We start from the raw sequence: 12,800 nt of genomic DNA, 5'->3' as shown, positions 1-12,800 counted from the left end.
TGGCTTAGTTTTTTTTTTTGTTTTTTTTTTTATTTTTTTTTTTAAAAGTCATTTGTTATAATAATCGATTGTTTTGTGTACCTACCGTGTATTCTTTTCAAAATAAGCATGTTTACTTAAAAAATTTACAAAACACTTTACCAAAAAAAATTGTCAAATAATTTTCTTAAATGACCCCACAAAAACATTTATACGGCTTTGGATAATTCTCTTTGTAATGTACCAATTAAAGACAATTATAACTAGTAGTACATAGCATTAACAAGCGTTATACATGTTCAACTCTGCGTGCACAAAGGAATATCTACAAAGTTAATTATTCTTTTATGTAAATTATTTTTTTTCCTTCAATTTTAACTTTGATGATCAACCACTTAGTGAAGCATTTGCTAATTGGAATTGTGGGGAACACATGAGAACAAACATTTAGAGAGACAGAAAAATGTTATTTTATTATTATTATTTTTTAATTATTCTTTCATTATATTCCGTTGAAATGATATACTCAATCCACCTTCAATAAATCTTAATTTTTTTTAAAAAAAAAAAAAAAAAAAAAAAAAAAAAAAAAAACCAATGATGCATTGAACATACCTCGTACGTTAGTTGAGTATACCAAAAGAAAACAAAAAGAATGCTCAATAACATTTCTTTTATGTATATAGTTAGACAGAGTTGGTACTTCGACAGGAGATGCCATTTCTTAGCTAGAGTTGCTACTTCTGGAGGTGCCACTACTTCTTGTCAATCTTAGGAAAGAGCCACTCTTGGTGAGCTCATGAAACGGCTGGTCAGTGAACCTGATAATATTGTAGACCCATGCACCACATATAGTCCCAAGAATTGGTGCCACAATGTATATCCATAAGCTTTTGAATTTGCCATGTACAATTGCAGGCCCCAAGGATCTTGCTGGATTCATTGATGCTCCTGAAATTACCCTGTCAAATAGTATCCCTATATCATCACAATACTGATTTTGCAGTGCACGTGACACTCTTTGTAGTACTCTTTTTTATAAAATGTAAACTGTTACGTGAGGTGGTAAGAGGCTGTAGTAGAAGTTGCAGTATGTACCAAATATGAATTAGTAATGCTATTTAGCAGACTGTTATGCAATTGTCATACAACTTGATAATGTGATCGTGAAAATCAGTTGTTGCATCAACACTAGTAAAAAAAAAGGGTAGGGACAAATTTTCACTGTCACATCATCTACTAAATAGAATTATTCAACACAAGTATATATAATATATAAACAAAAAAAATGGTGTGAATATAAGTAGTGATGATGTGCATATATATTCTAATTAATCATATTAGATTAAGCTATTACCCCACACACAATACGTTAAGTGTGACCGTAGACCCAACAGCAAGACCAGCAAGATCTCCAATCTGCACAGAGAAAATATATATTTCAACGATGTAGAAGAATTCATACATAATTGTCGACACGAATGTTAAAGTATTGATTAAATAATTAAATTTATTTGTTTCTATCAGTTTAAGCTTTTAAGTAAGTGATAATTTAACATGGTATTAGAGTCAAAAATTCTGAGTTATTCCATCATTCACCCTCGTTTAATTAAAATATACTACTAGTGAGGGAGAGTGTTAAAATATTAATTAAATAATTAAATTTACTTCTTCCAACTTAAATTTTCTAGACAAGTGATGATTTAACAATAGATAAGCTTATAAATTATTTTATTCTCATAACTCAACACGCTTGAATTTATATATTAGTCAGATTGCTTGATATCATAAGATTCTGGACCAATAGGTCAATGAGATAGGAGAACTAATCAGCCAACCACATTGGCTAATTATAAATTGATGTGCAATTACTTTAGTTAAAAATTTTGTTAGAATATTAATTAAATGATTTATTTTACTAATTTGAGATATATGACTAGTGATTTAGGACAAAGTTTTTCTCCAAACTGGGTTGGAGGAATTTCCTTCAACCTAGTCTATGAAAGTGACATGTGTCCATTGAACATGTGCGATGCACATGTTTTTTTAATAGTAGGGACAAAGTTGAAATAAATTTTATTAAAAACTCATGTGCATTTCACATGTTAATAAAAAAATGGACACGTGTCACTTTTATAGACTAGGTTGAAGAAAATTCCTCAAAAATACTTAATATACCTAAGTGGACCCAAGCCCATTAGCTTAGGCTTTTGAGCTAGAGTGGTGTTCAGTTATGTATATTAATGTACTCTTGGTAAAAACTCTATAACCGCTTTATCTCCTAACATAACATGGTATCGGAGCATGAAGAAGTAAGAGACGTGTTTTTCAAGTAACGTTAGAAGTTTCTCTTGTGCCTTTCTAAAAATGATGTGAGTTTTAAAATAACTATTGAATTTGTGATTGATCATTATTGAATTTGATTAAACGATAATTTTAAAAGTTGTCGCATTTTTTGGAGTGACACAGGAGGGATTTCTAGCATTACTATGTGTTTTTCTCCATGGAGGACAACAAAGCTCCTTATCCAGATGACTTTAACTCTTATTTTTTCAAGAAGGCTTGGTGTACTTTTGGTGATTATGTGTAATTTTTTTCTCAGGCAACTTCTTAAATAAGTAAATTTTACTGCTATCTCTTTGATCTCCGTAAGTTCTTGACCCAAGCCAAAAGATCTTGAGTTCAAGCCCTAACACTTTGAGTGTGTTTGGCATTGTGATTATATAAACAAAAGTGGATTGTTTGGGATTGGGTTTTTAAAAAATTGCGATATTTGTGTTTTCAAATTGCAGCAAATGAGGGTGTTTTTTTTTAAAGAAAAAAAAAACGCACAATTTTAAAGACTAAATTATGATTTTAAAGGTCAAACTGCGATTTTGCCTAACACTTAACTGAGTTTTTAAATCACATTTTTTGAAATCACAAATCCAAACACCGTTCACCACTTATTTTAATTAAATAGTTTGCATATTAGACCTTACTTGTATGATTCAATTCACTATCTCCTATCATGTTATCTTTATGGGATAACAAGTAATTTACCCAAATTAAAACAATAAAAGGATGAAGAACTAACAGCTCTGTTGTCGGTGGCAACGCCGGATATGACAAACATGAGGTAGAATGTGATAACAAACTCAAGCGCAAAAGACTGGAAGTTAGACCCCGCCGGCATTGTTCCGGGAAACCGGTTCTCGTGGCCGGTGAATATCAACCGTAAGGCTCCGCTCGCCAGTGTTGATCCGAGGACTTGAGCCATTATATAGGCTGGCACCTACAAGATATATATAATTTGACAAAAGACAAAATAAATAAATAAATAAAATTGAAGTTTGATTCACATGGATTTTTTTTTTTTTTTTTTAAGTTGGAATACAAAGTGCATTGGTTGGTGGGAAAAGGCATATGCATCATGGATTTTTGTCATAGCTTGAAAATTCACCAAAATTGATGTAATTCTCTCTGTAAATAAGTTGCAAAGACTGGAATTTACATACCCATTTTGGGTGTTAATGACAATTACTAATATGCCTTTTAAAACAAGTTGAAATCACATTAAGGGTTCTTTTGAGAGTAGAGATTTACGGCTGCCATGAGACAGCCAAGCATAGACATTTACAATTTTATTTTTTTTTAATTAAAGAAGATAAACATTAAAGAGGAATTCAAATTTGAGATATTAACACAAAATTTGAGACATTAGCACTAAATTTAGGATGATTGAACCCTTTTTGGGTGATACCATCCCTAAAGGGTTAACTTTTCACCCATAGATTTTAGTTTTGAAGCATTAGAAACTAAATATTAATTCATAAAAATTTAATTAACAAAAAAAAAATACGAAATAGGGGAAGAGAGAGAGATTTTTACAATTTTTTTTTTTTTTTAATAAAGCCATGTCAGACTTTGGCAGACACTTGTCTGACTCTTGGCAGCCAAATAGCAGGACTCTTCTTTTGATATTACGATTTCAAAACGTTCAATTTCAAAATACTTGGTTTAAGACATGCGATTTAAAAATTGGCAATTAGGTATATTAGTTTTTAAAATTGTGCGTTTTCAAAAATACTTTCATTGTTTATGATTTGAAAACACATATTTTTCTACATTTTTAAATCGCAATTTAAAAAAAAAAAAATCACCCACAAACAATAAATGTTTGCAATTTGGCCAAACACATTCTAAGGGTATAGTTAATGCAGTTTCTTGCAGTGCACACAAGAAAATATGAGAAGTTTCTCTGGTGTAGTTTACCTGCCTCCATGGAAATCTCTTGCAAGTGGCAAAGGCAATGGTGACCGCAGGATTAAAATGGGCGCCGGAGACGTGGCCAAGAGAGTAAACCAGAACCATCACAACAAGTCCCCAAGTTATTGCTATTCCCGGAAAAGTCACCACCTTTTCATAGTTCAAATTCACCACCACCGACCCACAACCGGCAAATACCATGAAGAATGTGCCCAACACCTCTGCGATCAACTGTCATCGATCAACAACAAAACGTTTCCCTTTTTTCATGTTAAATTGGGTTAGATAATAAGATTTGCTTATCAATTTTCAAGTTAAAATGTAGGATCAAATGAAGAAATGAGTTGTGATGATGAGCATAGAAAGAAGTAGATGCACCTTTTGAGAAAAAGGAACAGAGACACCGAAGCAGCATCCATGGTTGGTTTTGGGGGTGGGGGCAGAGGAGGAAGGAGTAGTCTCATTGGCCTCACGTTCTTTAAAACACACAGCGTGGCTTCCAGGAATTCCTGCATTCTCTGCCATGGCTATCGACACAAAAACAGAGAAGGTAAGAGAGAGGAAGGAGCAGAGGTCCAGAAAGAATGGAGGGAGAGAGAGAGAGAGAGAGAGAAAATAGCCTTTTTCAGTACATTTACAAAAGGATAGAGTTTTCCTTCAAACTGGGTTGGACGAACTTCCTTCAACTCAATCTGTAAAAATAACATGTGTTCATTTTTTTAATAACATGTAAGATGTGCATAAGTTTTTAATATTATTTCTTCAAATTTTGTTCTTACTATTAAAAACACATGTGCATCTCACATATTAAAATAGCACAGGTCATTTTTATAGACTGAGTTGGAGGAAGTTTCTCCAACCCAGTTTGGAGGAAAACTGTGTCCGATATAAAATAGCATTGTAGATAATGGATATTAACTGCCAAAGAGATAAAAAAAAATAGATAATTTACTTCTTCTAATAGCAATGAGTAATGAGGTTAAGATAATATATGAATTCTACTTTTAACAAGATAAATGGTAAAAGAATTTTATATATATATATATATATATATAAAGAAAAAGAAAAACCATATTGCTAAGAGCATTCCTCAATGAGCTCTCCAAAAGTGATGTTTAGACAAATTTTGGCTAAAATTGACAATAGTCTTCATTTAAACTCCTCATTTCTCTCCTCATTTTTGAGCTCTCCAAAAGTGATGTTTAGCCAAATTTTGGCTAAAATTGACAGAAGTCTTCATTTATCAAACACCTAAGTTCTCTCCTCATTTTTGAGCTCTCCAAAAGTGAGGTTTAGCCAAATTTTGGCTAAAATTAACAAAAGTCTACATTTATCAAACCCCTCATTTTAGGTTCTGTCATAATCCTCACCAAATCTACTAAACAAATTTGTTTCGCTATTTTATTTCTTTATATTTTTAATTTTAGAAATCCTTCTAGTGTCACTCTTAAAATGAGGTGGCTTTTAAAATCATCATTTGATCAAAATCCAATAATGATTAATCATAATCCTAATGATGATTCTAAAAGCCACATCATTCTTAGAGTGACACAACTCATTCTCTTTCCACGCGCTCTTTGCTTCACCAAGACACCTGACAAAGCCCTTCGTTTCCAATAAAGTTGCTAAAAGGCCATGTTCTGTGTTGATTTGGTGTATTGTTTTTAGTTTTGGTTCTAGCGCTTCTCTTCTCTCTCTCTCTCTACCTTGTCTCTCTCTAAGGAAGAAAGCTCACGATCTGTCTTTATCATACAACTTTCCACAACGAACATGCTATAATCTTGATTTCTGGGCTTTGCTTCTAGATGTAGGTTTATGGGTTTTCGATATCTGTGATTATCCATGTGTCTGATCAATCGTGATTCTAATTGGATTTAGGGTCTGTTTGAGTGTGCGTTTGAAGAGTTAAAAAGTGTGTATAACATTCAAAAAGTTCATTCCCAAGGGGCAGCTCAATTGACTGTGGACCACGCTTAGTGAGATAGAACAAAGGGATAGAAAGAAAGGAGATGGAGAGAAGATGATAAACCTTCCAATAAGCTTGAGAATAAGAGAGAGAGAATAGAGAAATATTGAAAAAGTTTGCTGTGTGGTGCTTTTGAAAAGAGATCTAATTAAGGATGCTCTGAAGGCTTTCTGTTGCACGAGGGGACATTTTGTCATTTTTGGTAGGAAGTAGTTATACTAAAAGAAATTTATTCATTGGCACGAAGTTATGCTTCAAAAGATGAATAAAATGTCATATTTACATTTTGGTAGAGAGTAATGTTATTACTACATCTTTATTTTATTTTTTTGAGGAAATTTCATTTTAAACTTTTGAATTACCGTGCGTTTTGAGAAGATCCCTATAAATTTTAAAAACTCTCAATTTAGTCTCATGAACTTTTAATTTGATTCAATTAACACCCTTCGTTAGATTCAACCGTTAACTTGTACTAAAAATGCACCACTCGTCCACCCCCAATGAAAAGATGTGTGGCCACACAACCATTCCGACAAGACAATCTACATTGGTTATGGTTAGAGGTAAATGTGTGGCCGACCACTACAACAAGATAAGGGTGAGCATCTCGACACTTATAAAACAACTCACTCTCATTCGTTGAGGGTGGGCTGCTTTTTATAAGAATCGGTTCTACACTTACCTTTTATTTTTATTTTTTTCGAAATATGCCTGTTTAGTTTTTGTTTTTTTTAAAAAAAAATATTACAAAACACTTAAAAATAAAGAACTTGCCAATTAATTTTCTTAAATGGACCCCACAAAAACATTTATACGGCTTTGGATAATTCTCTTTGTAAGTGTTTATAACTAGTTGTACATAACATTAACAAGCGTTAATAAGTGTACATGATGAGAACAAGTTGTCATGTTCAACTCTACTGCACAAAGGAATATAAACAACTTTAATCATTCATTTATGTAAATTATTTTCTTGACCATTTAGTGAAACATTAATTAATTAATTGTAATTGTCGGGAACATATATAGGAGAAGAGACATTTGGCTTTAACTCTCTCAAAATGGAATTTGTTCCAAACAAATATATGCATGTCATGGTTCCTTACCTTGGACATGGTACAAATATTTAAATTTGATATATTAAACATATATCTATTTTTTTAAAAAGAAATAAACATTTTATTTAAGGCGAACAATAACAATGAAGCAAACTTTCATTTATAAGATTTGTTATGATACAATCATACAAAGATTATAGAGAATACATTTGATAACAAACATGACATGAGAGCTCCTCCTTACACTTTTTAAGCCTATAGTACAAAACATGGAGGAAACCCGTTTCCTTTTTTAATCTCATACGAACTCAATTTTAGGAAACTCTTACAAACCCACCTTTTAAAGTGACATGTGTCTTGTAAACTTTTAAAGCATGTGAAAAGCACATGCTATTAAAAAAAATACTTCTCATATACAAACGACACATATTACTTTTAAAAAATGATTTGTGCGAATTTTCTTACAAAACAGTTTCATATATATATATATATATATATATATATATATATAATTGCTATTTAGTAGACTCTTATTCGACTGTCATACAACTATGGTGATGGGACAGTGAAAATCAGTTATTTTTGTTATAAATCTCTTGTTGATTCGAATGTTGATTTTTACTGTCACATTATCATAATTGTAGAGGCAGTCGTATGAGAGTTTATTAAATAGCTTTATTCACTTATAATTAGATAGAATTATTATTTTTTGACCCTTTTAGGAAAGAGCCACTCTTGGTGATCTCGCGCAACGGCTTGTCGGTGAACCTGATAATATTGTAGACCCATGCACCGGAGATAGCCCCGAGAATCGTTGCCAGAAGGTATACCCATATGCTATTGTATTTGCTATGTATAATTGCAGGCCCCAGGGTTCTTGCTGGATTCATTGATGCTCCTGAAATTGGCCTGTCAAATAGGATTTTGACATCATTAGAATACGAGCACAACTTTTATTACACATCTTTTATAAATTGATTTAGCAATCTATGGTGACACTTTTCACACCAGTCACTTAAATGTGAACGGTCACGTGACAGCCTATATGACATTTATCACGTCAACTACTAAATTATGGACTGTCACGCGATAGTCTTTGTGATACTCATTTTTATCAAATGTAGACTGCCACTTGAGTTGGTATGATTTAGATTTCTACCTCCCCTTTTTTTTTTTTTTTGGCATGAATTGCTAGTAGTTTTAACAACAAATGTGAGAGTATTTATGGCCTACCTATCCTTATTGGGCCCCAAAAGAGTTCTCTCACATTTTCTACTCATATTGCTAGCAACCCGAGCAAATAAATTGCTGGAGATTATTATCCGAGTTGATAAGAGATTATAGTAAAAGTGATAGTATTCCAAGCATTTTCCTTAAAATATGTACCAAACATGAATAAGTAATAATATTTAGTACATTGTTATAAGACTACCATACCATTTGATAATGTGACAATGATATTAGTCGTTAGATCAACACTTAAAAAAAAAAAAAAAAAACTAATTTTCACTTTCACATCATTCTAATTGTATAACAGTCTATTAAATAACATGACTTAACATGAATAAATCAGATTAGATTAAGCTATTACCCGGCAATCATTACGTTAAGTAGGACGGTAGACCCAATAGCAAGGCCAGCAAGCTCTCCAATCTGCATAGTATCAGAGTAAAGCCATGAGTTTAAACCCTAAGTTTTTAAGATAACAAAATTAAACAGAGTATTAAGGGTGAAGAACTAACAGCTCTGTTGTCGGTGGCAACGCCGGATATGACAAACATGAGGTAGAATGTGATTATGAACTCAAGCACAAAAGTCTGCAGGTTAGACCCCGACGGCATTGTTCCGGCAAACCGGTTCTCGTGCCCGGTGAACATCAACCGGAGTGTTCCGCTCGCCAGTGTTGACCCGATTATTTGAGCTGATACATAGGCTGGCACCTACAAGATATATAATTTGACAAAAGGAAAAAAATATATACAATAAGTTTAAATCAGAGAGACAAATTTGATTCACATGCTATTTTCTGCGGAAAATTAAGTTGAATTAATACAATGTGCATTGGTTAGGAGAAATATGCATCATGGGTTTTTGTCATAGCTTCAAAATTCACCACTTGGAACCAGAACTTTGAGTTTAGGAGACAAAATTAAAAAATTAAAAATAAAAATGGAGGGGGAGAAAATTAATTTTTGGGGACCTACTTTATAAAAAAAATATACTGTTTGGTGGGTGTTTTAAATATTTGGGGGACTCAAGTCCCTAAACCTTGTGCTAGTTAATTCCTGTGGAGTGTGAAAGATAGTTTTTTTTTCTTACTCTTAGTTAGCCATTTTATATTTATATATTTATAAGTCATTTTACTACTAAAAAAAGTCTTTGTTACTACATTTCTTTTCACAAGCACAAAAGGCTTGTGCTTCTGAAAAGAAATGTAATTTTTTTATTATATGTTTGATTTTTCAATATTTTCACTTGTTTATGTAGTGTGATAAGCAATGTTTATCATAAACTAAGAAAGAAGTTGACTTAAGAGTAGACTTTAATTGTCATTTGATAATTGTCATTTGATGAGCGAGAAAATAATTTGGGAGGACAAAAAGGAAAATATCAAGGATAATAGTTGATTTAAAAATATTTTTCAAGGATTTTAAAAAATTCTTGGGGGGACATTGGTCCCCCAAGCATACATATATGTCCGCCCTGTCACTGCTGTTCCGTTTATTTCGACTTAAAAAATATTTTTTGTTAGAAAATATTTTCAATGAAATTATTTTTTGAAAACATTTTTTTGTTTTTGACCTATATGAAAATTGAGTGAAAAATGCCCGGTGGAGGTCCAATGGTGGCCTGGCATAGGTCTAACTGAGGTTCGGTGGTGGTTGAGTGAACTTTAACGATTTGAGAAAGAAAAGCTCAAACTCGAAAAACTTGTTTACGGTTTTTTTAAAATATATATATATTTTGTCATTTTGTAAATAAGTTGAAAAATACATGAATTTACATACCAATTTGGGTGTTAATAACAGTTAATAACATGCCTTTCAAGATGTTTCTCTAAAAGTAAAGTGGGTTATTTTTAGAAACTGCAGAAAGCAGGTTAATTAATGCCCCAAGCCTTATAAAGTTTCTGTGTTTTTGGGTACCTGCTTCCATGGAAATCGCTTGCAAGTGGCGAAGGCAATGGTGACCGCAGGATTAAAATGGGCACCGGAGATGTGGCCAACAGAGTAAACCAGAACCATCACAGCAAGTCCCCAAACAATTGATATTCCCGGCAGAGTCACCACCTTGTCTTTGTCCAAATTCACCACCACCGCTGCACAACCGGCGAATATCAAGAAGTATGTGCCCAACACCTCTGCCACCAACTGTCATCAACAAAAAATTTTCCTTCTTTTCATGTTAAATTTGTTTAGATAATGCTGAATATATAGACCCAGAAACATTCTTAAAGCTCATGGTTTTTTAGGACTTGCATATAATAAGACTCGAAAGGGAAAAAGATAGTTGGAAGAAGATAAGGAGAAAGTAGGCACCTTCTGCATGAAGGGCACAGAGAGACAGAAGCCTCCTCCATTACTGCTGGTTTTGGAGGCAGAGGAGGAAGGAATATTGCGATTGGCCTCGCTTTCATTGACATTCAAAGTAACAGCTTGGCTTCCATTACTTCCTGAATTGTCTGCCATGGCTCTCGACACAAGAAAAGAGAGGGTAACAGAGTCGAAAGAGCAGAGAAAGGAGATTGCTCAGCTTTGGCAAAAAACCCCAGCAGAGCAACTGCTATTTATTGGTACAAAAAGGTCCAAAAAGAATGGGGAGAGAGAGAGAGAGAAAAATGGACTTTTTGAGATGAGAAAGAGACGACGAAATGTTTTGTTTTTCTTTTTTACTTTCAAAATAAAATATAAAATCTGCATAGTAGATATCGTTGAAAAGTAATGTTTGGCGGATGTGAACAGATAAATGCATTGATGGCTGCGTCAACAACCCACCGGAAATGCAGAGGGGTGACATGAATGCCTTATTAATGTCTATTGTTCTTTGCATTCTGCGGTCTATTTTGTATACATTTTCATTGGTCCTGCATGCCAACTCAGAGAAAGATAAATAATATTTAATAGATTCTTATACGATTCTTATATAATTATGATAATGTGACATTGAGGAGCGTTAATTTGGTCTAATTTTTTAGTTTTTGGTCAAAATTAGGGACAGAAATTGAGGTACCCGATTTTTGGTTTTGGAAAACTGGGACCCCAAGGTCTTGGTTACTGGCCGGTCCGATTTGTACCTGGTCCAGTAACCGGTTTTTTATATATATACTTAATTATCTAAAGTATATATATATATATATATATATATATATATATATATATGCACCCGGTTCCGGTAACCCGGTAAAAATCAGGTCGCAAAAATCAGGTATTGGAACCGGGGTACCCGGTTTTTTGTTTCTCCAAACCGGAAACAGAACTGGGTCCCCGGTTTCCCGGTTCCAGTTTGGGTTCCTCGGTAATTTTTGACACCCCTAATGGCACTGAATATCAATTATTGATTTTTCTTTTTACAAGCAATTGTTGATCCAAATGTTAATTTTCAGTATCACATCATTATAGTTGTATGACAGTCGTATGAGAGTTTACTAAATAATATTCCTCCAGCAAAAATATAAGGAAAATAAATGTCAAAATGCAAAAAAAATATTTTCGTAAAAGTCTTCTAAATACCATTAATCAATGCTTGTACGAATTTTTTTTTTTTTTTTTTTTTTTGCATTTTGACTATTATCACTTGAGTTCTTATAATTATTGTCTCTTATGCTCTCGTAAATTTTATCTTAATCAACTCAAGAAATAAGAGCTACACGAACTCAATAGTTACAAGATAGCTTGTATAAAATAAATTTATTATTATTAATTTAGAAGTAGAAGAGACGTGTAAGTTCAAACTCTTTCGTTATAAGTAGAATATTGTATACAATTAAATAATCAATAAAAGTTGTAGTTAAAAAAAAGGCTTTGATGTGTAGATGTAAGCCATACGTCAATTCACTTTAATTTTATTTCTCTCTTCCTTGTTCTCATATCTTCTCTCAATTATAAGTTTTTGGGTCAAGATCAATCTTACTTGAGTACTTGAGTAATAACAATTCTCATAGTATTATCACTTGGGTTCAGTTTGGCTCAGGTTTCGTCTTTTTGACCATTTAGATTTAATTTTTTCTTTTTAATGAAAATTAAAATTAAATTTGGACAGTTAAAATCTACAATACGTAGTTTTGCTTAGAACAAGTAAGCCAAATCTTATCAACTGCATAGAGATAAGATTAACAGAAAATCTACTTCTTCTAGAATGTGAAAGGGGAAGGCAATGACTAATGAGGTTAAGATAACACATGAATTCTACTTTTACAAAGATGGAAGGGTTAAAATAAATAAATTAATAAAACCCCTATTTGCTAAAGGCTTTCTGTTCCCTGAGGGGACATAATTTTGTCATTTTTCATATGAAGAAAAACTCTAATAAAATATGAAAGAAAAAGAAAA

At 32.7% G+C, this 12,800-nt stretch overlaps 2 protein-coding genes across 2 annotated transcripts; both read right to left on the bottom strand.

Moving 5' to 3' along the window:
- Positions 1 to 703: 703 nt before the first annotated feature.
- LOC132169330 (aquaporin NIP1-1-like) lies at positions 704 to 4,752 on the bottom strand. Its single transcript, XM_059580382.2, has 5 exons — positions 4,606 to 4,752; positions 4,234 to 4,458; positions 3,056 to 3,253; positions 1,337 to 1,398; positions 704 to 941 (listed from the first exon to the last, which is right to left on the bottom strand). The coding sequence occupies exons 1-5, from the start codon at positions 4,750 to 4,752 to the stop codon at positions 704 to 706; spliced, it is 870 nt and encodes a 289-aa protein (XP_059436365.2).
- A 2,769-nt stretch (positions 4,753 to 7,521) lies between these two features.
- LOC132170930 (aquaporin NIP1-1) lies at positions 7,522 to 11,105 on the bottom strand. Its single transcript, XM_059582090.2, has 5 exons — positions 10,791 to 11,105; positions 10,398 to 10,622; positions 8,994 to 9,191; positions 8,843 to 8,904; positions 7,522 to 8,160 (listed from the first exon to the last, which is right to left on the bottom strand). The coding sequence occupies exons 1-5, from the start codon at positions 10,938 to 10,940 to the stop codon at positions 7,941 to 7,943; spliced, it is 855 nt and encodes a 284-aa protein (XP_059438073.2). The 5' UTR covers positions 10,941 to 11,105; the 3' UTR covers positions 7,522 to 7,940.
- Positions 11,106 to 12,800: the final 1,695 nt, after the last annotated feature.

Source organism: Corylus avellana, chromosome 1 (genome assembly GCF_965113065.1).
Source record: "Corylus avellana chromosome 1, dhCorAvel1.hap1.2, whole genome shotgun sequence".
In the NCBI taxonomy this organism is placed as follows: domain Eukaryota; kingdom Viridiplantae; phylum Streptophyta; class Magnoliopsida; order Fagales; family Betulaceae; genus Corylus; species Corylus avellana.
The sequence above is the reverse complement of the archived record's forward strand: the minus strand, read 5'-3'. Positions and strand labels throughout refer to the sequence as shown.

Bases quoted from the DNA above. Each gene is read 5' to 3' on its own strand.
- LOC132169330 (XM_059580382.2), bottom strand. From the start codon at position 4,752: ATGGCAGAGAATGCAGGAATTCCTGGAAGCCACGCTGTGTGTTTTAAA. The intron at 3,254-4,233 runs GTAAACTACACC...TATATCTTGTAG, and splicing joins AGAGATTTCCATGGAGGCAG to GTGCCAGCCTATATAATGGC. The intron at 942-1,336 runs GTAATAGCTTAA...ACTATTTGACAG, and splicing joins CTTAACGTATTGTGTGTGGG to GGTAATTTCAGGAGCATCAA.
- LOC132170930 (XM_059582090.2), bottom strand. From the start codon at position 10,940: ATGGCAGACAATTCAGGAAGTAATGGAAGCCAAGCTGTTACTTTGAAT. The intron at 10,623-10,790 runs GTGCCTACTTTC...TGTTGATGACAG, and splicing joins CTGTGCCCTTCATGCAGAAG to TTGGTGGCAGAGGTGTTGGG. The intron at 9,192-10,397 runs GTACCCAAAAAC...TATATCTTGTAG, and splicing joins AGCGATTTCCATGGAAGCAG to GTGCCAGCCTATGTATCAGC.